Raw genomic sequence first — 27665 nt, 5'->3', positions numbered from 1 at the left:
TATTTTTAATGTGGCATTCAATTACCCTCCCAAAGTGGACTTTCATGAGGACAAGTTGTCCCTCAATGGCAGAAATATAAATTGCTGCACTTTCATGTCTTGTTCCAGCATGTCTCCTTTGCGTTACCAAAAAGCTGTTGGACTGAGCCTGGTCATTGTAGAAAGGTGAAGGATGTACTAACGGCAACACCAGACATGCCTGAGAATTAGATAGGTGTTGTCTAAAGTTGCACCAAAGTGTTTTCTGCATGTAAACTATCAAAAGCAGTGGGCTGTAGTCAGATTAATAATCCCACAGCCATGTATCTGAGTAAGCCATCTAATTTAGAGGAAAGGCTGTGGTCCCTGATAGTGTCTTGATTGTGATGCTGAAGACATGTAGCACCTGATGTTGCAGTGTCAAGTTGCAGTTAAGGTACTAACATCTACTTGGCAATGTGAAAAATTAGCTCACTGTTTCCTACCCTTATTGATCAAGTTATGTATAACCCTCAGCCAATTAATGCCGTAGCAGCTGCTTCCAAATTGTCGCTAAGTTTTAGATTTGATTTTAAGCTACATAAATTGACACAGACTCAGTCACCTTGTTCACTGACGGTCAGTTCTTGTTCCACCAGTTAGCTTGCTCCTGATCTCTTTGTATTCTTTAACTACACATGGATGTTTAAACATAGTGACAAAGTGAGTGTAGCTGCTCTCAACAACAATATGGCATTCATCCTTTTGAGTTCTGTTGAGCCCCAGCAATGAGGCCAGCAGGCAACAAAATGGAAAATCGCACATACAAGTCAGGAGGATAGAAGAAGTTGCCAGAGGATTTTGAATGCAACTCCACAATATCATCACAGGACTTCAGACCCTCAAAACTGATGGTTATATCTCGGAAGAGCATCAGGGGATACTGTTCTCTGACTGTTGCAAAGCTTTATTTCATTTGTAATTCTTGATTGTGAATATGCCCACAGCAATATACCGCATGATATTTGTGCTACAGAAATGTGAGATAATGACTGTTCCAAACAACTAAAAACTCAGTTGATTTTTCATGTCTAATCTTTAGTGCCACCTCATCAACATTTTTGGGGTTTTCATTTGAAGGGAAGCTTCATTTGACCCCCATATCATCCCGTGGCTGCAATTGCAAGAGATATTCAGTGCTGTCCTGACATGTGGCTTAACCATCTGACCACCTCCATTCCTTCATCAATAAGACCAATGGAGAGTAAGATACAGTGAGTTTTGAGAAGATTTGTAGCTCAGGTTGAGGTTCTGGATGTGAGTTTGCTCGCTGAGCTGGAAGGTTAGTTTTCAGACGTTTCGTCACCATTCTAGGTAACATCATCAGTGAGCCTCCGACGAAGCGCTGGTGCTATGTCCCGCTTTATATTTATCTGGTTAGGTTTCTTTGGGTTGGTGATGTCATTTCCTGTTCTTTTTCTCAGAGGATGGTAGATGGGCTCCAAGTCAATGTGTTTGTTGATGGAGTTCCGGTTGGAATGCCATGCTTCTAGGAATTCTCGTGCATGTCTCTGTTTGGCTTGTCCTAGGATGGATGTGTTGTCCCAATCAAAGTGGTGTCCTTCCTTATCTGTATGTATTCCAACCGGAATTCCATCAACAAACACATTGACTTGGAGCCAATCTACCATCCCCTGAGAAAAAGAACAGGAAATGACATCACCAACCCAAGGAAACCTAACCAGATAAATAGAAAGCGGGACATAACACCAGCGCTTCATCGGAGGCTCACTGATGATGTTACCTAGAATGGTGACGAAACGTCTGAAAACTAACCTTCCAGCTCAGCGAGCAAACTCACATCCAGTAAGATACAGTTTTCAGCAAATGGGTGCAGCTGAAGCAGCACTTGGAAGATCAACACTGGTGCTATTGGTGGCCTATCCACTTGGAATCCACCATCTTTAATACTGGTACATTCAGACTGCAGTACAATTTGTTACACCATGCATCACAATAAATCACTAAGATTAATTTAACTTCATTTTTGGCCATCTTTAGACCTTTGTCACCAAAGAAGGAGACAAGTAACAGTTTATGGGAAAAGCTTCATCTACAAATTATTTTCTAATTCTCCTGCACTTTCTGGCTTGGGCTCATTCCTTTCTTCTAAATTAATTGCCTGGAATTGCTTACCTGTTGCCATTGTAATAATGCCATGACTAAAAGCAACAGTAATTCAAGAAGGTTTACCATTTTCTCATAGCTGTAGTAGGATAAAACTGACCAAATGTCACCCGAATCCTGAGAATAGGTTTTTTTTTTAAGAAGCTCTCAAATAGAGTAAGAATGCAGAAGGATTACAATAAATACACTTTGTCTTGAGATCTTTTAAAGGTAGTTTGGGCCCTCTCAGGCTGTGGACAGTAAAAGGATCAAAGAAGCAGTTTTTTTGGAAGAGACCAGATTCTTGCCACCACAACCTTTTGACACCATACAAATAAGCACATTATTACGTTGTGAATAGATCTTCAGATTGTACAGCTTTGTGACCTTAATTCTAGAATAAAATGAGCTACATCTTGATCAAGTTGTGAACCCTGGATGCCTCCTGCTTATTTAATGTTGCAAAATTGTTTAATGTTATGTCAAAGTTGTTTTTGTCCTGTTTTTGAAAGTGGCTGTGTGTACCACTGAGAAAGGGGGCCCATGAGGTTGGATTAATGTTCCAGTAGAGTGCCAGAGTTTCACTTCCCATGTTAGCAATGCAGAGGAGAATAGCATGATTGTGAATTTTGCTCAACACACTTGGATCAATTGAAATTGGTGCTCAATTTGAACAAACACTTTAGGTGGTAAAGATTTTTCCAGAGTAAGGGACTGTAGAATTTGCTGATGCCAGTCTGAAATAAATTCTGGTCTAATATTGAGCTGTTCACTTTTGGAACCATCTCACCACACTTCATGTGAATGGACGTGCTTGGAGATCTAGAAGCTGCAAGTCTGTGTTTTCCTATCGTTGAAAGGACCTTGTGTCTTTTATAACACTCAATTAAATGCCAGCTAGATTTTGGTTCCTTGAAACTGTACCAGATGGTATCAACATAACAACACATGCATTAGAGCTGGGATTAGATTCCTAATTAATTAATTACTTTTATTCCTGGAAATCAGATAAGTAGAATACATTCAGAGCATATGTTTATGTACAAGGACTAAAGTAATGGCCTGATCTTTTAAAAGTACTCAATGCTCCTGACTAATTCTAGCAACAGTCTCGCTATCAAGTCAGAATATTTGTCAAACTTCATTTTTTGATTTGGACCAGCATGTTTAAAATGTTTTTGTGCTTGTTTGCCTCTAATGTGGACTTGCCCCTGCTCTTTTGTCTTTCCTCCTACTCTGAAAGTTGTTTGCAAACATACAACAACAGCCATCTTCTTGAAAATAAGACATGCCACGTGTTCAGGAATCTTCAATCTTCATTTGCTTCAGCTGTATGTTTATACAGAACAAGCTGACCTATTTTATATTAATATTAGAGCTAGTTTGGCTCATCAGTATCTAATGTGATCAAAATACCTGATTTTGATAAATGCCAAGTGTTAGATTTTAATTGGCTTGAATTCAAGGAAACCAGTCTGTCAATGTTGCAGGGCCTGTAAACTGCATCTTTTAATTGATGTTTCTTCTTATTTAATAGTGTGGTTTATTATTATTTGTATACCCAGTGTGTTTGAATTGCACCCATACTATTGAAACTACTTCTGACAGCATATTCTCAAATTTCTCACGCTATGAGCATTAGAAGAAATTGGAATTCTGTACTTGATTGATGAAAGGTTTTGTAAAATATTTTGAATAAGAAAACTCTTTGGGGTGCCATTAAAGTTGGAGAAATTAAATTTTATTTATGATAGCTATCATACTTAATCAAAGAAGCATTCCAGTTTCATTTAAAAAGATAAATATCAAAAAGAAAGTTACTAATAATCACTGAGTATTGTACAGTGCAGTATCCTGTGGGCTTGTTTTCTGCAGATTAGAATCCGTGATCCAAATCAGGGAGGCAAGGATGTCACTGAAGAAATATTGTCAGGAGGAGGTGGAAGCAGAAACCCTACACCGCCTGTAGTGCGGCCAGGTTCCACACCGACTCCACCTCAGGTATTTAGAAAATTTCTAATTTCTCTAACTTAACTAAACAGCATTCTGTGTAATGTTCAGCTGTTATCTGAAAGTTGACAGTTGTATGGAATCGTTTGTTTTATTCTATTTTAGGTTTTTATAACATATCAGCAAGGACTTTACTGAGATATGCAAGATACTTAAAGACATAGTAGCCATGTTTCATTTGAATCAAGGCTCAGTAGGGCAAAAGTACTTCTTTCAAAGTGTGGGTAACAACTGGGACAGTTTGGTAGGAGAGAATGATTGCAATCAATGTCATAATGTCATAGAGATGTAGATCACGGAAACAGACCCTTTGGTCCAATTCATCCATACTGACCAGCTATCCTGAATTAATGCCTCCCTAATGGCATTGTAGGTCAACCCACAACAGTTGAAGAAGGCAGCTCACTGCCATTTTCTCAAGGGCATCTAGGAACAGGCAATAAATGCTGGCCAGCCAGCAACGCCCACGTTGCACAAATGAATAAATTTTTCTAAAACATTTTGTTCCATTTACCAGCATTTGGCCCATATCCCCCTCAGCTCTTCCTATCCATATACCCACCTAGGTATGTTTTAAATGTTGTAATTGTACCAGCCTCCTCCACTTCTTCTGGCAGTGTATTCCATGCATGCGCCACTAATTAGTTTAGTTTAGGAAGCAAATAAATGCTATGATGAGGCACTGTTCTGGAATGATGAAATCATTGAAGTTTAATTTTCACTCCGTCTTATCCTGTGATGATTTGCAACTTTGTAATAGATAACCTTGGTGGGAACCAATTACAGAGGGTGAATCTAATAACCCCTTGTAATAGAAATAACTCCTTTTTGCTAGATGAGTCTCAAAGTTGCTGTGTTGATTTTTAATGATATTTGAATGAACTGCTTCCCTGACCTGCTTCCCTCATCTGTACTTTTATTACACTAGACCTGACTATTCCAAGGCATTCCTGGCTACACTCTCACTTTCTACCTTCAGTAAATTGAGATCATCCAAGACTTTATTGTTTTTGTCTTAATTCACGCTGAATCCCACTTACTAATATAGCCTGTGCTCACAATGGGTCCCAGTTAAGCATTGCTTAAATGACCTTTTTGGTCATCTGCTTAATATTTTCTGAAATGTGTTTGTCAAATTTTGGTTGATAACAGGTGAACACAGCAGTGATGGGTGAGCATTTTGAAGCATTCTGTACTTTGTCTCTATCAGTGATGCTGTAGTTCCCCCTGCTAGCCCTGCCCCAGTTACTTTTGTTTCCGAAGCAGTTGTTGGTGTGCAAAGTCACTCCATCCAGTTAAATCTCAGCTCCCGCATACTATAATAAACCCCCAAGACAGTCAACCACCATGTTACTGGTGAGCATGTAAACCAATGTGTGTTCTCTCTCTCACCGTTCAGGTCTGGTGCTGACAGATTCACTGAAGGTGAACAAAAACAACCTTTCATTTTTTGACTGGTTCCTGGAGTCTTGAGACCAAACTTATAGCTGCAGACAGGAGCTGCTCATAGAGCAGCTGCTGAGATACCAGTTGATCTTGTTGACAGGAGAAGCAATGTTGCCAAATCTTTAACCCAAATGTTATGTAGCAAAAATTATTGCATGTTACCTTGCTCAGGTCATGGGAGCACAATTTTGAGCAATTATGTGTATTGTCTGTTAACTAGAAGTAATAGTATAGTGGTTATGCAATAGGATAGTAATCCCAGAGGCCTAAACCAACAACCTGAAGGGGACATCAGTTCAAATTCCACTGTAGCAGAGCATTTTAAAATTGGTTGATTAAATTTGAAAGGAAGAGTTAATCTCAGTAACATGCACAAAACCATTGGATTGTCTTTAAAAGTCAATCTCATTAATTATTCTATTAGTGATGAAAATATGATGGTTTTAGACTGAACTGCAGTTGACTCCAAAACCATAGGAGTCTGTTTGACTGTTACCTGTGCTCTGAATTGGCCAAACAACCCACTCAGTTTATAAAATCATGAGGGATATAGGTGGGGTTTGTGGTAGGTGTATTTCCCTAGGATGGGGAATTTCAAGATTAGGGGACACATTTTAAGGTGAGGGGAGAGAGATTTAAAAAAAGGCGTGAGAGGATGATTTTTTATTACTCGGAGGGTAGTTCACACGTGGAATGAGCTTCACTGAGGAAGTGGTAGATGTGGGCACAGTTACAACGTTTAAAAGACGTTTGGATGCATACATGAATATAAAAGGTCAGGAGGGATATGAGTGAGGAGGAGGCAAGTGGGATTAGTTTAGTTAGCGATTATGTTCAGAATAGACTGGTTGGACCGAAGGGTCTGTTTCTGTGCTTTATGACTCTGTCTCTACGACTCTTTAAGAAGCAATCACCTTATCAAGGTCAATTAGCAGTGCCCACCCTGTGATAAAAATTTTTTAAAAATGAAGTTCTACCTTTTTAATTTTTTGAGTAGCCATTGTTTAGAGATTAATTTAGTACATTATTATTGGTAAGTTGGAAAAAAAAATACAGGACTGAAAAAGATGATTATGTGCATTTAGCCAAAGCCAAACATTTGGAATTGGAAAGAGAGAAAGTTGATAGCTAAGTAGTTCTGTTTATTTATGATCATAAGAGCAAGAGTTTTATTATTAGCCACATTGGTTATTTTGTCTTGCAAACTAATTGTTCAGTTGAGTTTTTAAAATGGATTTCCTGAAGTTTTAGTCAGTTTAATAAATTAAATTTGGAGAACCATAGTGAAACAGTTCCCAATTGACTGGATCTTTTAAAGCAAATTTGAGCATCAGTGAGATTTTGAAAAAGTATTTTTTTGTTGCAGATGCAATTTATGAAAGCTTGTCTAGTGATCCAAATTAGGAGATGTGATTTGCCACAACACACATCCAGTGAAAGAATTCTAAGTTTTTATTTTGCAATGGATTAACATGTGAAATGATGAGAAATGCAAATAATTTTCCACTAGCATTTGGCATATGGTATTTAAAGCCATTTTAAAGTAAAAACGAATATGAAACAATCTTATTCCCCCTTATTCTGCAATCTTTTTGAATTATCCACAGATTTGCATTCAGTAGAACTAGAAATATTGGGTCTATATATTCTGATTTCAAAAGCACCTGAGTGACTGTACATTTCAATTCAATTATGTATGTTGAACGTGATTTCCACCAAAGTTCATCAACCACATTTGTTCTGGTGCAATTCTAAGTGCAAATTAGCAACCAGGTATAAATTTGATCATTAGGGGAGCTAAATTAACAGTTTCAATGTTAATGTGATTCATGGTGGTCATGTGACTAGTAATCATATCATATCATATGGTCGTCAGTTTCCTCATTTCTCTGTGCAGCAAAAAGAAATTGCAGGAAAAGATGGAGGTTCACAATGCAAGCACTGCTCACGTACTTAATTTTGTTCTGAATGAGATAGAATTACCACAGTTGATTGTTATACAATATAATGATGGCATGATTTTGAATCAAGATTCTTCAAAGTAAAGAATTCTGAAATGTATGTTTGCACTCCTTGTTCAAAGTTATGTCTGTGTTTCATGTTGTATTGAACTTTTTAATACTTGTCTGTCTTCTAATGCGTATAATATGATCACGTTCCCTCCAAGTTAAAATTCTGATTACGTACAAAGCTTCAAAACAAAAGTAAGCATTTTGCATAAATAACTTTCACCAGATGGATTTTATTGTCAAGACTTGATTTTTGTATCTTGTAAACATTTTCGGAAAGTACTCAGTATTTAGATTGCTGCCAGAATAACAAAGACTATAATTGTTTGTTGTAGTTATCTGTCTTGCATGAAATTCTTCGTTAGCTTGCCGCCACATTTTGAACCACAGACTGTTTGTCATTAATTGCATCATTTGCAAGTTGCAACTTTTTTTTTGTTTTACCTTGATGGAATTAAATACTTTATCCAGCACACTCACTCAACTAAAGCTAATTCACAAAGCTGTTAAAACTTTGACCTTATAAGTTTGGTCCTGTGCTCCTAAAGCAGCAACCATGTTTCCCTCGGAGCTCTTTGAAAATATAAATCAACATGACATGTTGGTGTTTCCTTTCTTACCATTTGATTCTGTTCACATTATCTGCTTAAAAAATAATACTTAGTTTTAGATCCGTGTATATCCTTGCTATGGACAATACTTTTAAAATACAGGTTTGCTCTGTCATGCCTCATAGTGGAACTTGTGACCTACCTTTGATGAAAGAAAGGATGGTGAAAATTAAAGTGTGTCCATATAACTATGGCCACCCTATTCAAAAATGAGGGCATTGGCCATGTGTAGTGATTTCATTCTTTGTCCCATGAAGTGGTGAGCTCACCAGTTCCTCCTTAGTTTCATGAACTTACTCTTTTAGTCTTTGTTGTAGAGATGTGATCAGTGAAAGTAGTTGTCCCATTTTTATGATCTTTCATATTCTGCCTCTTTTGTGTTGCCATTCCCTGTTGTAGTGGTTGGCCGGTTTATGGTAGCTATATTTGGTAGACCATATGAGCTGGTCCCTGAAATTAACCAGTGTTGCTTTTTCAGTAACTTTTAAATCAAATTAGAGGCATACGGTCTGCTGTTAGCAGTGAGCAACAGTGTTATTTTAATATACTGAAGACAGTATGGTAGCTGAATAGATGATGTGTTTACACCTCTTCAGTTGGCAAAACCTAAATAAAGCTGTAGTGTTTTTCAGTAGTTGAATAATTAGATTCATTTAACCAATTTGTCAGTTCAGAGCTATGCATCAATTAATGTGGGCATTTGAAGCTCAGGCTTCAGTGTGCAATGACCTTGACATACACTGGTAGTGTTCCTACCTCTGGACTAAAGGCTCGGATTCAAGAAGTATGTCATAACATGTCTGAATAAGTTGACTAAGAGTATCTAAAATGAGCATATAGAGGGCTCTTATGGCGCAGTCGTGGGGCCATCTCTGAACCAAGAAATCAGGGTTCAAGTCCCAGCTACCAGAAGTGTATCATAACATGTCTCAGCTGGTTGATTTATTTTTAAAAAAAAATAAGGTTATGGACTTTAGTTTATTAACAGCTGATCTATTTATAATTAGTGTAGTTAACCGTTAGTTAGCTGTTGGGAGATCTACATTCAGTAGAACTTCATGAAAGGAAGGCGAAGTGATAACCTTTAATGGGCAGCTCTCTATAATTGATTGTACAGGATTCTTAGAGGGAACAGTGAGAACGCATTAACAGAGTTATGTCTGTTGTCTGACCTTGTTAATGGTAATCCTCTTTTCTTTTCCTTCTCAATCCTGCTTACTCCATCACTTCGTTTTGATTTTGCATTTATTGTTGTCCTACTATGGAATTTCATGGTAAACTTTTTGTTTTGTTTATTTTCCTGTCTGCGTGTTCCATGTGCTAGTTTTTGTGTCCACACCCTCATTATCCTCACCTCTTGTACCTCAAATCCCAGCAGCTGCCCAGTCAGGTTGCAGAACATGGACCAGTTTTTGGAACTGTGGAAAATGCTCACGTTGCTCCAAGTGTGGATTTCAAGCAAGGTTTGTTCATTTTTTGCATATTGATTCAGTGTTTTGCCTGGTAGACTAGATGTTGGTGTTTGAGTGTTCATGTCTGGTGGGGAAATAAATGAAAAGAGTTCTTCATTTCATTTTGGAGACCATTTCATTTGGGCACCATCACTGCTAAAAATGTCCAAATGATGTTTTCTTTTCTTTATGTTGGAGATTTAGTATATAGTTTTGTTTGCTGAATTTACCTTCCATAGGAAGAAGCTTTCAGTCTGCCATTCTGAAGACTCCACATGGTCTAGTCATGATGCATCATATGTGCATATATTTCTCAACGGTATGTTTGTATGTTTAGGCAGCTATTTATTTATTTCTGTTTAGTTCTTTGTAGCAGTTAGGTATGTCTGTGAGGAAGAGTTAATATCAACACACTAGACAGATTTAGAATAAGGGATGTCTGTAATATCCAAGGAACATTGCTATATGATAATTTTTGAATGATCCATTTCATTACTGCCAGAGAGCTATCCTTCACCTCCCATTTTCATAGACCTTTTTTATGGAAAGGAGTGCTTTGCAAGCACAAAATAGTCCCATTGTTTTATCTTAATTTGTGTTGTGTCTGTTGGCTGATTGTCTGTGAAGACACATCTCCTTAGAATGTGAGATAGTAGGAACTGCCGATGCTGGAGAATCTGAGATAACATGGTGTAGAGATGGATGAACATAGGTGACCAAGCAGCATCAGAGGAGCAGGAAAGCTGACGTTTCAGGTCTGGACCTTCTTCAGAAATGGCCAGCATGAGCTTTCCTACTCCTCTGTTGCTGCTTGGCCTGCTGTGTTCATCCACCTCCATACCTTGTTGTCTCCTTAGAATGTAATACCTTTTTGTATGTCCCATTTATCTTGCTGATTGGTAGGAGTTCTATAACTTTTCCTGTACAGTTATCTAGCAGTTAGTATTTTATGATTTTACACCAAATCAGTAAAAAAAAATTACTTGTTGAACATTTTAGTACTTACTCTATTCACGTTGTAAGGATGTGTGACAGAGCAAGGTGTTGTATACAGTGGAATGTGTAGCAAGCAATTTAATATTCTAGTAGCTTTACTCCAAAAATTGTGATGAAAATGTCATTTAGTTCCTACAGTGGAATAATTTTAAAACAGCATCACCTAATCATTACAATTGCACTACATGTATTAATGTTTTAAAGAAGCAGTGTCCCCAAATACTTCTGACATCCACCTCAAACCAAGAGAGCTGTCAGTGTTTGCTGCTTGCATGGTAGATGATTTTTATTTTCAAGAGTCAGTGACTCTAGCTATGGCAAGCAATTTAATAATTCTAGTAGCTTTACTGCAAAAAATGTAATCAAAATGTCATTCAATTCCCCGAAATTTTATGTTCAGCTTCGAGATTGGAGAAAATTTATTTTATCAGGTACTTTGGTTCAAGGTTACATAATTCAGTAGTCTTTTAATCTATTTAAAATTAGTGTCTGCCTGAAGTTCTGCTTTTTCCTCATCTTATGGAAAGTTTAGTTTATACTCCATATTGCTCATTCAAAACAGAAATGTAAATATTGGATAGGGATGGATTGAGTAACATTGATATGAATAAATTGCCTTGAGTGAACTGGCTTCTTTTTAGTTTCACGGTTGCTTCCTGTTTGATCTAACTGTTTTGAATTTGTGATCCAACTTTAATGACCTTTTTTTTGCTTTAAAGCTCAATATTTACATTGCTAAATTCAGAGTAATTCCATGTAAAAATACATATTGTCAGAATAATTTTAATAAAGCAACCTTGACTTAAGAATAATAAAATGTACTCAAACTAGGGCAGTGAAGAAGGTTATCTAAGACTACAGTAGGATCCAGATTAATTGGGCCAATGGGCTGAGGAGTGGCAGATGGAGTTTAATTTGCATAAATGCAGGGTAAAACGAACAATGGCAGGACTTATACAGTTAATGGCAATGTTGTTTAACAGGGAGACCTCGGGGTTCAGGTACATAGTTCTTTGAAAGTTGTGTCACAGGTAGACAGGGTGGTTTAATAAGTTGTTTGACATGCTTGACTTCATTACTCAGACCTTTGAAAATAGGAGTTGGGACATGATGTTGTAACGGGATGTTTATGAGGCTGCTTTTGGACAACTGTGTCTGTTCTGGTAACCCTGCTGTAGAAAGGATGTTATTAAATTAAAAAGGGTACAGAAAAGGTTTAAAAGGATTTTTCCAGGACTGCTAGGTTTGACTTATAAAGAGAGGCTTGATAGGCTGGGAGAGTAGGAGGTTATATAGGTTTATATAATCATGAGGGTTATAGAAAAGGTGAACAGTAGAAATCTTTTCTTGAGGGCAGAAGAGTTCAAAACTAGAAGACATATTTTTAAGGTGAGAGGAGAAAGATTTAACCGGGACCTGAGGGGCAACTTTATCACACAGAGGCTGGTTCATATGTAGAATGAACTGCCAGAGGAAGTGGTAGGTGCAGGTACAATTTTTAACATTTTAAAAGACGTTTTGATGGGTACATGAATAGGAAAGGTTTAGAGGGATATAGGCCAAATGCAGGCAAGTTTGGGAAACTAGGATGACATGGATGAGTTAGACCTGTTTCCATGCTGAATTACTCTTGACTGTATCAAGGCAGAGATATCCTTGTGGAGGAGGGATGAACTGTACAGTATGTTTTAGCTGCTTGTGTTGTATTTTCTTGACTGTTACAGTTACAAACAAGCAAATCCTACATGTGAAGTGTGTGGAATGTACTGTTTAGGTTTCTTGAAAAAAAGATGTTCTTTCTTAGTTTCATCACACGTACAGTTGTATAGATCAAGTGAACAGATTGATTTTTAAATCACTATTATCAAGTCTGAAGTTCCTTGAAAGTTTGGTTCAGCTACAGTAATTATGATCCTGTTTTGAAGATCTGAGCTTCTATGCATAGTATTTTATGTAGCAGATCCAATAAACTGCAGTCAAATATAAAGTAGCATTTCATTGAATTAAAAGTTCAGGCATGGTACATGCCATAAAATGTTTTTATTTATTTCAGTGGGGCGATCTGAAGCTGCTATAACAAAACTGAAAGCAGGTATGGAACAGTTTAAAAACAGAATTTAGTATAACTTCTGTGCATCTTGGCAAGTGTGTTTGAATTTCTGGGGCAAATGTCTGTAATTGAATGACTATATAAAGAGCTTTGGCAGTTTTACTGCCTGTGCAACTTGATAGATTGGGGAAAATACCTAGCCTAAGGCTAAATGTTTTTCCACAGCATTTACTATCCAATGATACCATTAGTGAAATCATTGATTCGTTTTAAACTAATGATTCTGAACATTTGTTTCCGTTGCCAAGTATTAAGGTAAGATGTTTGTATTTTGATGCACTGATGAGGGTATGAATTTGGTTTTGTGAGATGCAGTTGAATGAAGACCATTGCATGTATAAATAATGAAATTTACTTCATACGTTATAAAATTAATTTAGAGTGAGTAGTCAAATGTTTGCTGCCGTATTGCCCAAATGTTCAGCTCAAACTTTTGACAGATTTTGTACAACTGTCATTTGGTCCTTCAGCATACGCTGGTCTTTTTGAATTTATAGAAATTGTTTAACATTTGATACTTTAGATTAAAACATCCATTCTTATCTGGTATGTGAACTGGCAGTTTTATGCTGTAGTATGTGACTTGTATTGGACTAAGTAGTGCCTGCAGTATGAGCTTAAAACATTCTTGAAAAGAGAGAAATAAACCCTGGGCTGAGTTACCATAATTTGTGATCTGTTAGCTCACTTTTATTATGTGACTTGGGGGTGCTACCCATATCCTGTATGCAGTATATACTGGACACTCAGTACCTTGCCCCTCTCTATCTCTGTTAGATCTGTCTTCCAACAACCATCCAGGAACTCTGCTTTCCTGCAACCCTGGTCTCTCGAATGATCACCACTTGCTTTGCTTCACTATTGACAACTGTACTTTCAGCTGACAAGGCCTTAAGCTGTAATTCCTTCACAGTAGCTGTCAAAGTAGTAAACTTTAATTCCCTTCCTAAAACATGTTAGCCCTCCTGCTCCTGAGGTTTCTTAAAACTGACCTGTTTGAAGAAGGGTGGACATAAAGTATAATCTTTGGACTGCTTCTTTTGTATTACCTTGTGAGATGTTCACACGTGTTGCACTGTACAAATGCAATTTGCTGAATGTAGGGTAACATCTTGGTCAGCAAGATTAGTTTTATGAGAATTAAGGCTCATTAGAATATTGTTTAGAGCTATAGATTAAACGCATATTGTATAATTTAGCTCATTAAGAAGTCATTCACTTTAGCTCTAATTCTTTGTCTAATTATCTTAAGGTGCAGCTAATATTAATTGTAGCCACAAGAATGACCTTTCATCCAGTTAGTTATTTCTCCTGTACAGATTATAGAAAGTTAACAGAACCTTTTTTAAACTAATTTATTGGGTGTGTAGAACATAGAATAGGCCCTTCAGCCTATGATGCTGTGCGGAACTTTTACCATAAACCTAAGGTCTATCTAACCTCCACCCCTATCTTATACTATCATCCAAATGCCTATCTAATAGCCGCTTTACTGCCACTAATGAGGCCGACTCTATCCTCTCCGACAATGCATTCCATGCCCCGACCACTCTCTGAGTAAAGAACCTAACTCTGACGTCTCCCCTATATCTACCTCTACTCATTTTAAAACTATATCCCCACCCTAGGAAAAAGTCTCTGGCTGTCCACTCTATCTATACCGCTGATCATTTTGTACACCTCTATCAAGTCACCTCTCATCGCTCGTTGTTCCAAAGAGAAATGCCCTAGATCTTTCAACCTTTTCTTGTAAGACCTTCCCTCCGTTCCCAGGCAACATCGTGGTAAATCTCCTCTGCATCGTTTCCAACGCTTTTACATCTTTCCTGTAACGAGGCGATGAGAATTGGGGAAAATACTCCAGATGTGGCCGAACCAGGTTGTATAGCTGGAGCATAACTTCACGGCTCTTGAACTCAATCCCTCTATTAATGAAAGCTAACACACCATACGCCTTCTTTACAACTCTACCCACCTGGGTGGCAGCTTTCAGGGAACTGTAGGCATGAACCCCAAGATCCCTCTGCACCTCCATACTGCCAAGAATCTTTCTGTTAACCCTGTATTCTGCTTTCATGTTTGTCCTTCCAAAATAAATCACCTTACATTTTTCAGGGTTAAGTGCCATCTGCCACTTCTCAGCCCAGCTCGGATTCCTATCAATGTCGCTTTGTAACCTAGAACAACCCATCTGCACTGCCTACAACTCGAACCGCCTTTATATCGTCCGCGTACTTACTAATCCACCCTTCCACTCCAACATCCAAATCATTCACAAAGATCACAAATAGAAGAGGGCACCCAGAACAGATCCTTGTGGTACACTGCTCGTAACTGAGCACCATGTTGAATAGTTTCCGTCCACTACCACCCCTTGTCTTCTAAGGGTCATAATCCAATCTGCCACATTTCCCTCTATTCCATGCCTCCTTACTTTGTGCATGAGCCTACCAGGGGAACCTTATCAAACGCCTTGCTTAAATCCATGTATACCACATCCACCGCTCTACCTTCATCCACATGTTTGGACACCTCTTCAAAGAATTCACTAAGGTTTGCGAGGCATGATGTACCCTCACAAATCCATGCTGACTGACATGAATCAAACTGTGCCTATCCAAGCGATCATAAATCCTGTCTGTCAGAGCTCTTTCCAATAATTTGCCCATCACTGAAGTAAGACTAACTGGCCTGTAATTTCCAGGGTTATCCCTATTCCCATTTTGAACAAGTGAATGATATTTGTCTCTCTCCAATCTTCTGACACTATACCTATGGACAACAAATACTAAAAGATAATCACCAAAGGCCTTGCAATCTCTTCCCTCACTTCCCATAGAATCCTTGGATAAATCCCTTCAGGCCCAGGGGACTTATGTTGTTGGCTAAACCAGCATTCATTACTCATTCCTAAATTCCTGTCAGAAAAGTGAAAGTGAGCTGCCTGCTTGAACCACTACAGTCCTTTAAAGTGTAATATTGGCATTCAGATGTATCCAGCGCTCTAGTTGCTGAAGTGTGCCAACTTGTTCGATCCGTAGCTTCTAGTGTAGCTGAACTTAGAAAAGAGATGTACCATATGAAGCACAGTCTAACACTGTTTGTTGCTATTTGCAAGTATTAACTACTTATAATTGCAATATCCAAAAATTCCTCAAGGAATGTGCAAGCCTCAGGTTGCAAAGTGTGCCTCACGTTTTGGGTCACACCTTTGACTTAAAGACTGCAATGCTTTATTACTTCTAGACAGAACTATGTAATGAATTCATGTTTTATGCAGCTTTGGCCAGAATTGTTTAGCTTCAGTTCTTTGAGTATCTTAAAAACAAGGCTTAAAATCCATTATAGCCATACATGATGGATAATAATTTTTTGCTGTTGAGAATTCGCTGATGTTGGTGGTTGATTTCAAGAGATGATTTTGGAAGGCAAAAGCTCAATTTCTCCGTGTTTCGATCATGTCATGTTTCAAACTCTTCATTCAAGAACAAATGATATAAATTATAACTTTGACCATATTGTACTCGGATGTTGACTTAAAAGTTCAAAACTAATGTTATTCATTAAACGATCCAAAATAAAAAAATTTCCATCTTTCCTGATTGGTAACTCAGTAAAGATGAGAAACAGTGAATCAGACTCTGTTGAAAGTGAAGTTATTAATGAAGGAACTTTAATTTGAGAAACCAGAATATTCTGTGCTTCTGCTATGCACGTAGATGTTATAAATTGATCAGGATGAGCAGCTGAGACCACTCTAGCAGAATGGATTTTTCTCCCTCAGTAGCTATATTTCTGTTATGTTCTTGGAGAGGTTGTCAGTTACAAAGCAGTACTAGTTGTCCAATGTTTTGTTTTAGAAATGTTAGAAATTTTAGCCTACATTTTGTTTACACACGATTAAAAATGTGATCTAGGTAAACTACTGGTTTGTATAACCACAATGTACTAAAATTTGCTTTTTCTTTCTATTCCCAGAGGACAAACCAAAGCAGGAGCCAATGGTGAAAAGTGCTTCACCAGATGTAAGATCGGACACTGTAGAAGAAAATAAAGACGTAGATGGAGAACCTCCTGACCCTGTCCATGTACAAGTGGAGGAACAGGAGGAGGAGGAAGAAGAAGAGGAGGAGGAAGAAGAGGAGTTAACAGTGGAACCTACTACTAGCAATTCAGTTTTTCCACCTTTGGATTCTGTGGAAGAATCTGTGCCATCCATTCCTAATGAAGAGCAGAACCCTGCACCTAACTTATGTTTGCATGGGGAAGTGGAAGAAGATAAACAAGAAGAGCAGGACAGTGAAAATCTATCTGGAGAAGTGATTATTGATCCAGCTAATGAGATTATAGTACCTGCTACTATCAATTCAATTAAAGACGTGAATGGCATTGCAGGACAAGAACTAACACAAAGCACCTTAGAAAGTGTTTCACAAGACCTTCCTCCACTCTCCACTACAATGGAGATTCCAGACATTCTTCGGACAGAAATGGCGGTAACACCTTCCACTGTTGCTATTTGCACCAATCTGGAAGTTACAGCAGAGGAAGTGAACAAGGAGGAGGCTCCTATTATTGATGACAAAGGCCAGGATGTGGAAGGCAAAGATTCTGTTGAAGAGGAGGAGAAAGAGGTAGAGGAAAATGAATCACAACAGTTAAACTCCAAAAAAAGCCCAGAGATTATGTATGGTAGGTTTGCGTTGAATAAGACTGTCTGTATAATGTCTGATCTTAGGAATTTTTAAAAAGATAATTGTGTCATAATGGTAATAATCCATATAAGACAAGCCTTTTCCAAGATGAGAGCTGTTTCCAAATACCTTCGTAACCTTGTTTGAACAATGCCAATTCATATCTTACTGGAGACTTTTTAAAAGTTTTCAGTGCTTGCATATAATGCTGGTGGTGTAAGAAAGATCTGCTAGTTTTTGTTCGACGATAGTTGATGTTCAGTCTCCAGTTCATTTTGCTGAATTAACTTTTTCACCTGATTATCCTATAAATCTTTGTATTATATTCAAAATTCATGTATTTTTTCAATTATATCTGTAGGTATTTAATTTTAACTTGATTGATACTGAAATATGAATTCTTAATACAATTAGGAAGGAATTATTTTCATAAAGCTTTGAAGCCTACTCCAGTGCACAACTGGTTTGACATGAAATGTTTAAACTCGGGTGTTCTGATTTAGCTGATTAGACTCAAGATAATACTACCCAAAACTGGCAACACAGTCCTTGGCTAGAAGAAAAATCTGTAGCTATTCTGCACTGATCACAGCTGGATTTATCTTGAAAGTGTGCATTCATTGAACTAAACTCAGACATCATTTCATTCATCAGTTTGCCAGATTTACATAAAACGTGCAGTGCGCAACGTATGAGCAGCATTGCCTATGAGTTTCCTTCCAAGTTATAATTCATCCTCACTTACAAGTAATTTGTTGTTCCTGGGCCCGTCTAGTGCAGTGTTAGCGTTCATGCCTCTGTGCCAGAAGGTCTGGATTCAAGCCCTGTCTGCTCCGGAGCTGTGTAATACAGTGCTGAACAGGTTGAACGGAAAATGTCTGGAAGTATTTCTTGTCCATCCCTGGACAGATTGAGTTTTAAAACAGAAATGCCTGTTCTTTCATTAGCATTGGGTTAATGTCCTGGAGCTCCAGTTAGTAACACTCTGGGTATTTATGCCACATGGACTGCAGCAATTCAGTGCTTCATCATTACCTCGAATGTTTAGGGAAGGGCAATAAATATTATCCTGGGCAGTGATATCCACATTATATGAGTGGATCACTTAAAGAAATAGTCTGTTGAGATATCAAAGGGCAGTTGCCACTAATCGAGCCATTTCCTGGCAAGATGACAGCACCTTTAGGAGTGAAATTTGGCAAAATGATGAGAAAACCTTAATGCATGCATTAATTTCACATAGCTTCACCTGCATGAAGATTATCTTCCTAATTTATAGATTGTATGTAGGTAAGTTATGATAGTATAGACTTCTGAGATTTTGTTCATAATGTTGAATATATAATTTACCTTCACCTCTCAAGAAGACTAGATTTTTTTGCATATGAAGAGCCATCCACTTTGTGGCATAGACTATCAGAATAATTTGTGTTTCAGATAATGCAATAACCATGGTTCCAACTTGGAAACCAGTCTGACCTAATTAATGGTTTGCAATCATAAAACCTCACCTCGTTGAGAGAGATTGACAACTTTTAGAAATAAGTAGGAGGAATAAAGTTTTAATTTTAATGTCAAGTTTTGAATTGGATGAAAATCATGGAAAAGATGTATTACAAGGTAGACACACATTGTCATGGCTCATCAATTTGCAAAAAGCCGTTTGTACCTCTCATGTACCTTTAAACATGGATTAATTATAGATTACGAGAAGTGATGCACTTTGGCAGGAAAATCAAGAAAAGAAAACAAAATGTGCTATCCGCTGTGGAGGAACAGAGACTTAGAGGTCATGGAATTTAATTTCGTAAAAATGCTGGTAATTAAAATGATAAAAAGGTTTCTGTCATTTTAATTGTGTAAATAATAGTGCGGAGTACAAGTATGTACAGATTTAATTGAGATGAGAGGAATTACACGTGAAGAAATGCCATCGTGTAGATGGTCTTAGGGCATGGTATGGTTTGCCAAATGGACACAATTGCAGCATCCTTTAAGGAAGGTTATTGTGTTATGGAAAGAGAACGGGGCAATTAAAGATTTGGCAAAAACTTAATGAGTTGAATAATCTTCTGTGCAGTAAACTTTGATAACTGCTGTATTGTACTGCAGCCAATGGGGAGAATGAAATCTGTTTAAGAATGACTAAGCTCTCCTAGTCAATGTATATGCCGAGAAGCCAGAAGAGGCCTTTTCGGTCAGTATTTGGCAATAAGAACTTATCTGTATTTTGAAAAAAATATAGTTGATTGAATACTCTGTCGATTTTAACTTTTTTTTGTTGCTCAGGTTGTGACAAAGATTTTTATATTGTGCTTTGATCAGGATATTGTGGTTGAATGAGGAAATTTAATAATTTGACACCAAATGGCAGTTTTGAATATCAACTGAAAATAATTATCAGCAAACTTTAAATTAGAAGGCAAACTAACTAAATGAAGTGTGAAAGTTTGTAGTAGATGAGTGTATACAGATTTAATTTCCAAATGATAAGTGAAGGACAGAGACAAAATAAAATTGCAGATGCTGGAATCCAAGATAGAGAAACAAGAGGCTGGAAGAACACGGCAAGCCTGGCAGCATCAGGAGGAAACGGGCTCTTCATGACAGTGAAGGATGGTTTGCTTCTGACAGAAGATTTCAAATAATGAAATTCAAATGGGCTGAAATAAAACACGGCAAAGGTAACATGGGAGACAAGGCTATGGGCAGACAAGTATTGAGACCACATCCAGATCAGCCATGATCCTTTTGAATGGCAGGACATGCCTAAAGGGCTGAATGACCTACTCCTTGTCAGTATTGTGTTCTTCTGTGCTATTGGTCTGTAAGTCACTGACTGAGAGTTGCTGAGATGAGTTTTTGACTGTGTAAGATGTTGGTCAATGAACGACTTGGAGGGATTGGTTATGATTTTCAACAACGCACAACAGCCCATTCTTGACCAGGATTGGATTGGGGATTCACAAGTATTGATTTACTTGCAGTCAGCTATGCCTCAGTAGAATTGCTGGTGAGACATTATGAATTCACTGTATGATTGTTTAGTGCGAAAAGGAGTTGTGTGCCAAGTTTGCAATGGAATTACTGGAATATTTATTTCTGCGTAGTATCACTGCAGTGGGGTTACAATTAACCCTAACTCTGTCATGGCTACAATTTGATGCATAATATCTGTTATTACATGTTATATTGGTGGAATAAGTAATAATTGTATGATATTTTGCAGTTGATTTTCAAGCCAACAATAATGGAAAAGAGAATGTTTTTATCTGTAGAGATAGAAATTTCAGATGCTCTGATGTGGAGATGCTGGTGTTGGACTGGGATAGACGAGGTCAAAAATTAACACCAGGTTATAGTCCAACAGGTTTATTTGAAGACACAAGCTTTTGTTGTCTCGCTTCTCCTTCAGATGTCAGGGTGCAGTGTGATAAGATGAGAGAGATTATTAAAAATACTCCACACTCTACATTTGAACATTTTCTGTGACGTTCAAGACTTTGCACATTGGATCAGGTGATGAGTGGACTTGTCTAAAGCAATCCAGTATAATTTTTTTCTTGTGTGTTAAAGCATTTATGGTAGTGAACAGTCCATGTAGAAACATCAGTGTTAAATTTGAGGGATCTGGATGAACACAAGCAGTTAAATGCTGTGTGAGCAGTGTGACTTTTTTGTAGCAATACTTTGTTTAGAATGAAAGGTACTTTGATTTCGCCTGTGGTGTAGAGCAGAAGGAATGTATTTACAGTAGAAGTCCAATTTGACTGATTTGTGGAGAAGTCTTGAAATTTTTTTAGAAGGAATTTGAGCTTCTGTGGAACGTTTCAGTGAAGGGACTGAACTTACTAGAGGTAGTCAATAAAGTGAATGGAGTTGACATTGACCTCGTCTTCTGGGATTTACACAGTACGCTTTTTTAATTCTGGTTTTTCATGCATTTTCTTTGCTTTCTCCATGAATGTTGGGCATTTGTTTTTCCCAGTATCAAGACAAACCGACCTTTGAACCTTGAAAGGTACTATGAATAAGGTACTCCGGACCCACAGATGCCTTCCGCTGAATTCACTGGGTAGTTATCAGGATAAAGATCTGTAGTTTTTTTTGTTCAGTTACTGTCTCCTTTTCTGTTCCCGGGATCCTGAGCCCATTTATAGCTGAAAATTAATCAATTGTCCATTTTACTGTCTGGTACTAATGATGTTGGAAATCTGAATTAAAAACAAAAAATTCTGGAAGTACTGCAGATCAGACAACACAAATGGAGATAGAAAAAGTTAACATTTGTCAAAATCCTCAAAAGCTCATTGACCAGAAATGTTGAAGTGAACGCACTCACTCTCTCCCACAGGTCTTACCAGATCTGTGGAGTGTTTAGAACATTTTCTGTTTTTCAACTTAATTATCTGTACAGCAAGCCCGCCTGTCCCAATTTGTTTTTGAGTAGTGAAATGCCTATTATCCTTTGAAACTTCTAACTCTTGTGCTGTACTTGATTTTGCTGTAGTTTTAGGGGAGACCTTCTTTTCAAATATCAAAGTTAAAGCTTCATATTTATCTAAGCCTTCAAAATTGTGATGACTTGTGTGTAATTTTAAGTGTGAGCAAATGAAGTTTGAAGATAATTACAAGCCCTATCATTGGTCTCATTAAAGAAATTTCTACATCATGCAGCCACATTTTTGAATGACACGTATTCATATTTGGTTTGTGCAACAATCGTGTCTTAAAAGTTCCAACACATTTTAGCAAAAGTCATGAAATGTTGCTGGGTTTAATTTTCTTTTTATTTTGTATTTCATATCCGGAGTGTGCACTAGGAGTGGCTCAGTACATTTCTAGTAATGACTCAGCACTGTATATCTGGTGTGAATAATGTATGTGCAAATCTGATAAATAGTGTCATGATAAAATGTTTTCATAAGGTTTTAAGTGGTAGTTGCAATTCTTGATAGTCAGGCTGCAGCTATTCAGAAGGATTTTAATAGAGCTGTCATTGAATACTTGTGGAATCTTGATGTGTTCTGTGATCTCCACTGATGCGGGTTCATTCACGCGGACAATTTGAATGTTCAAAGCTCGCGACTCTTTTCTCAAGAGTGGTGGGCATGTGGAATGCGCTGCCGGCAATGGTGATGGAGTCAGATACTTAGAGACTTTTAAGTGACTCTTGGATAGGCACATGGAGGACAGTAAATGTAGGGTATGCAGGCTAGATTGATTTTAGTGGGATAATAGGTCAGACAACATCATGGGCCAAAGGGCCTGCACTGTGCTATACTGTTCTGTATGTTATAAATATTTCTTGACTTGACAGTCTTTTGCAATCTGATATACACAATGGCTTGTTGAGTGTGAATAATTACATCTGCTGGAATTGTTGTGCATGCAAAGTGCTTAATGTAGAATATAAGAACAAATGCACACCGATTCATAGTTAAGGAAACATTGTAAGCTAGGAGTTGAACTACTGATGTAAAATTGGGATCGAATTAATCAGACCTAAAGCTTGAATCACATGCAAAATTTATTTCACTAGTTGCACCATATTGATGCCAGTCTTCAGTGTTGGGAGTGATTTGATGCCTCTTAAAGAAGCATCGTTTCGACTAAGAAAAAAGTGGCAAATATGGCATTTTATTAACATGTTTTGTACTAACTGTGTTCATATCAAAAGATTTTTGTATCAATATCAACCATGGTGTCTCATTATTTCAGCCTGTGTACTTAGGGAAGATATTCCTGGGAATATGTCAAGGGAAGTTATTTGGGTGGCACTGGGAAATAACAAAAGAGTGATCACTTACTGGGGTTGCAACATAGATCCCCAGTATTCAGTGTGAAATTGAGAAACAAATTTGTAAAGTGGTCTCAGTTACCTGTAACAATAAGAGGGTGGTTGTGGTAGGGGATTTCAACTTTCCAAACATAGACTGGGGCTGCCATTGTATTGAGGGCTTGGGTGGAGAGGAATGTAAGTGTGTACAAATTTTTTTTTCTGATTCAGTATGTGGATTATCTACTAGAGAATGTCCAAAACTTTACCTACTGTTTGGAAATAAGGTGGGGCAGGTGACTGAGGTGCCAGTGGCCATAATTCTATTAATTTTAAAATAGTGATGGAAAAGTATAGACTGGATCCAAATCGGAGCAAGGCCAATTTTGATGGTATTAGGCAAGAACTTTCAAAAGTTGATTGGAGTGTTGCAAATATTTGCAGGAATGGCTGGAAATTGGGAAGCTTTCAAAAATGAGATAACAAGTCCAGAGACCGTGTGTTCTTGTTAGGGTGAAGGAAAAAGCTGATAGGTGTAGGGAATGCTGGGTGATTAGAGAAATTGAGGTTTTAGTCAAGAAAAAGAAAAAAGCCTATAATGGGTATAGACAGTAGAAATCGAGTGAATGCCTGGAAGGTTAAAGGCAGAAGGAGTACGCTTAAGAGGGAAATCAAAAGGGGACATGAGATAGCTTTGGCAAATAGGGTTAAGAAGTATCAAAAGGGATTATACAACTGGATTAAGGACAAAAGGGTAGCTGGGAGAGAATAGGGCCCATTAACAATCAGCAAAGCCACCTGTGCATAGAATCCGCAGAATATGGGGGAGTTACTAAATGCGTATTTTGTTTCACTGTTTACTGAGGAGAAGAATATAGAAGATATGGAACATGGGGAAATAGCAGTATCTCAAAAAATACCCAATGGAAAGGCAAGGGCTAATTAGGGATAGTCAGAATGGCTTGTGTGTGGGAAGTCACATCTCACTAAATTGATTGAGTTTTTTAAAGAAAAAACAAAGAGGATTTATGAGGCCAGAACAATGGACGAGATCTGTATGGACTTCAGTAAGGTGTTCGATAAGATTCCTCGTGGTACACTGGTTAGCGAGGTTAGATCACATGGAATACGTGGAGAACCAGCCATTTGGATACAGAACTGACTCAAAGGTAGAAGAGAGAGGGTGGTGGTGGAGAGTTGCTTTTCAGACTAGAGGCCTGTGACCAGTGTGCCACAAGGATTGGTGCTGGGTCCACTGCTTTTCATGATGTATATAAATGATTTAGATGTGAACATCGTTAGTAAGTTTGCATATGATGTCAAAATAAAGGTGTGATGGACAGTGAAGATTACCTCGGAGTACAACGCGATCTTGATCAGATGGGCCAATTGGCCAAGGACCAGCATATGGAATTTATTTAGATGAACGTGAGGTGCTGCATTTTGGAAAGGTAAATCAGGGCAGGGCTAATATACTTTATGGTAAGGCCCTCGGGAGTGTTGCTTAACAAAGAGACCTTGGAGTGTAGGTTCATAGTTACTCGAAAGTAATCACAGGCAGACAGAGTGTTGAAGAAGATTTTTGATATGCTTGCCTTTATTGGTCGGTGCATAAAGAATAGGAATGGACCTGGAAAAGCACAGCCAGACAGACAGCATCCAAGGACCAGGAAAGTCTATGCTTCAGGCTGAAACCCTTCATCAGACCCGATGAAGGGTTTTGGCCCAAAGCATTGCCTTTGCTGCTGCTTGGATGCTGTCTGACTGGTTGTGCTTTTCCAGCTCCACGTTTATTGACTCTAGCTTCCAAGATCTGCAGTTAGCTTCCAAGATCTGCAGTTCTTGCTGTCTCCAAGGCGTTGAGTATCGGATTTTGGAGGTCATGTTGTGGCTGTACAGGGCATTGGTTAGGCCACTTTTGGAATACTATGTGCAATTCTGCTATAGAAAGAATGTTGTAAAACATGAGAGGGTTCAGAAGAGATTTGCAAGGATGTTGCCAGGGTTGGAAGGTTTGAGCTCTAGGGAGAGGCTGAATAGCCTGGGGCTATTTCCCTGAAGTGTCAGAAGCTGAGGGGTGATCTCATAGAGGTTTATAAAATCATGAGGGACATGAATAGTGTCAATAAAATTTTCCCTGGGGTGGGGCAAATCAAAACTAGAGGGCATAGGTTTAAGATCAGAGAGATAAGATACAGAAGGGACTGAAGGGGCAACGTTTTCACGCAGAGGGTGGTGCGTGTAAGGAATGAGATGCCAGAGGAAGTGTGAAGGCCGGTACAGCTACAACATGTAAAAGGCATCTGGATGGGTACGTGAATAGGAAGGCTTTAGAGAGATATAGGCCAACTGCTGGCAAATGGGACTAAATTTATTTAGGATATTTGATTGGTATGGACTGGTTGGACCTAAGGGTCTGTTTCCATGCTGTATATCTATATGACTCTGAAGCATTCCATTTCTTGCTTTTATCTTTCTGCTTTCTCTGATCAGTATGTGGAAAGTTCTGATGTATGGTTAGTACTTTTTGAAAAAGTTTTAATGCTTTGTTATTGTATAGATTGTTCTGAAAAAGAGATAATTTGAGACTTCCAAGCCATGGCAATCAGAATTCAGTGTCAGCATTAAATTTGGATTCCTAATCTCTAATACTACATTCTTTTAAAACATATCTATCTTTCAAGAGCAACTGTTTTGAAAGAGAATATACATACCTATTATGGTGCTGCATTTGAAATCTATTCTTAAAATGCTGGATAACTGTCACTTTCGTATGGGATGGATCCACAAAATGATGTAGCTTAAGCTTACGAAGCTGGTGTTAACTTGTAGCATATTAGAAGAGGAAAATGCTTTATACCATTGAAATGGATAATGTCTGGCTTTTTTTTATTTGTTCATGGGATGTGGGCTGTGCTGACTAAGCCAGCATTTGTTGCTCAAGCATAATTGCCCTGGAGAAGGTGGTGGTGAGCTGCCGCCTTGAACTGTGCAGTCCTTGAGATGTAGGGATACCAAAAGTGCTGTAAGAAAGGGAGTTCCAGGATTTTGATGCAGCGACAGTGAAAGAATGCTGAGTGTTCATATTGTGGCTTAATCATGTTGGAGTGGTGGATTTTCCATGCCATCGGGTGGGAGATAGTGAGTGCAATTCTGTTGCTGTTGATGGTCCAAAGTCAAGTATGCTTTCCCTCTTATTAGCTCCCTCATTACGTGCTGCAGTCCCAGTCAAGCACCTTTTAAAGACCATAAGATTTAGGACCATAATTAGGCTATTCGGCCCATCAAGTCTACTCCACCATTTGATCATGATTGGTACGTTTCTCGACTCCATTCTCCTACCTTTTCCCATAGCCTTTGATCAACCTACTAATCAAGTTCTTTTCTATCTCTGCCTTAAATGCACTTTCTGACTTGACCTCTACAACCTACTGTGACATTGTGTTCCACAGATCTACCACCCTCTGGCTAAAGAAATTCTGATTATCTGACTTCTAGCAGGTAGTTCCTTCACGCTGAAGCTGTATGCTTGGGTTCTAATCTCTCCTCCTCATGGAAGCATATCGTCTTCATGTCCACTGTATGCTGACCTCTCAGTATTCTGTAAGTTTCAACATGATCCCCTTTCATTCTTCTAAACTCCATAATAGTACAGACCCAGAGCCCTCAAATGCTCCTCATCCTGGGTTCATTCTTATAAACCACCTGTGGACCCCCTACAATGCCACCGCATCCTTCCTTAGCTACAGGGCTCCAAACTGCTCACAAAATTCCAAATGTGATCTGATCAGAGCCTTGTACAGCCTCGGCATTACATCTCTGTACTCGCATTCTAAACCACTTGAAATGAATTCTAACATTGCATTTGCCTTTCCATCTGCTAACCTTAAGAGAAGCCTGAACTAGGCCTTCGAAATTGCTTTATGCTTCGGATTTCTGAAGCTATTCCTAATTTAGAAAATAGTCTACACCTCTATCCTTCCAACCAAGGTGCATAACCTCGCATTTGCCCACATTGTATTCCATTTCTCACTCCTTTGCCCACTCTCTGAACCTGTCCAAGTCCTGCTGCAACCGTCATGCCTCCTCAACACTGCCTGTTCCTCCACCTATTGCCTTATTTCCTTTAGGACTCTACAAACTTACTCAGTGATTCTATCATTCTGATTGCCGATGTGTTTTGGTTTGAATGCACTCTGTACAATTCTGATTTAGTTCTTTTCTTATATTTCTTTGTATGTGTTAAAATGAAGTTGTTGGTCCAACATAAAACGAGTGTGTGTTCTAGAACTGGATGTATTTTCTAAAATAGAAAGAGTACTCAGTGTTCTATATTGGTAAAGTGTAAGGAAAGTGAAAGCTATATTGCTTGCATTGGAAATTAGATGCAAAGCGAATAAGGTGTACTACAAGTCTCATTGAAATAGTTTTGGTA

General features: G+C 38.3%; 1 protein-coding gene across 19 annotated transcripts in view; it reads left to right on the top strand.

Moving 5' to 3' along the window:
- The window catches only part of LOC125466588 (eukaryotic translation initiation factor 4 gamma 3-like), a 327506-nt gene that overhangs the window by 206006 nt on the left and 93835 nt on the right, over positions 1 to 27665 (top strand). For 13 of the 19 annotated variants that reach the window (XM_048561256.2, XM_059655645.1, XM_048561270.2 and 10 more), the window contains 4 exons: positions 4000 to 4125; positions 9525 to 9663; positions 12701 to 12739; positions 16736 to 17449. In XM_048561256.2, the coding sequence (XP_048417213.1) occupies positions 4000 to 4125; positions 9525 to 9663; positions 12701 to 12739; positions 16736 to 17449 (1018 nt within the window). The remainder of the gene's footprint in view (positions 1 to 3999; positions 4126 to 9524; positions 9664 to 12700; positions 12740 to 16735; positions 17450 to 27665) is intronic. The other 6 variants (XM_059655643.1, XM_048561263.2, XM_048561265.2 and 3 more) reach the window with 5 other exon arrangements.

The sequence above is a fragment of the Stegostoma tigrinum genome, chromosome 28, assembly GCF_030684315.1.
Source record: "Stegostoma tigrinum isolate sSteTig4 chromosome 28, sSteTig4.hap1, whole genome shotgun sequence".
NCBI classification, from domain to species: domain Eukaryota; kingdom Metazoa; phylum Chordata; class Chondrichthyes; order Orectolobiformes; family Stegostomatidae; genus Stegostoma; species Stegostoma tigrinum.
This window is presented reverse-complemented; position numbering and strand designations above follow the sequence as displayed.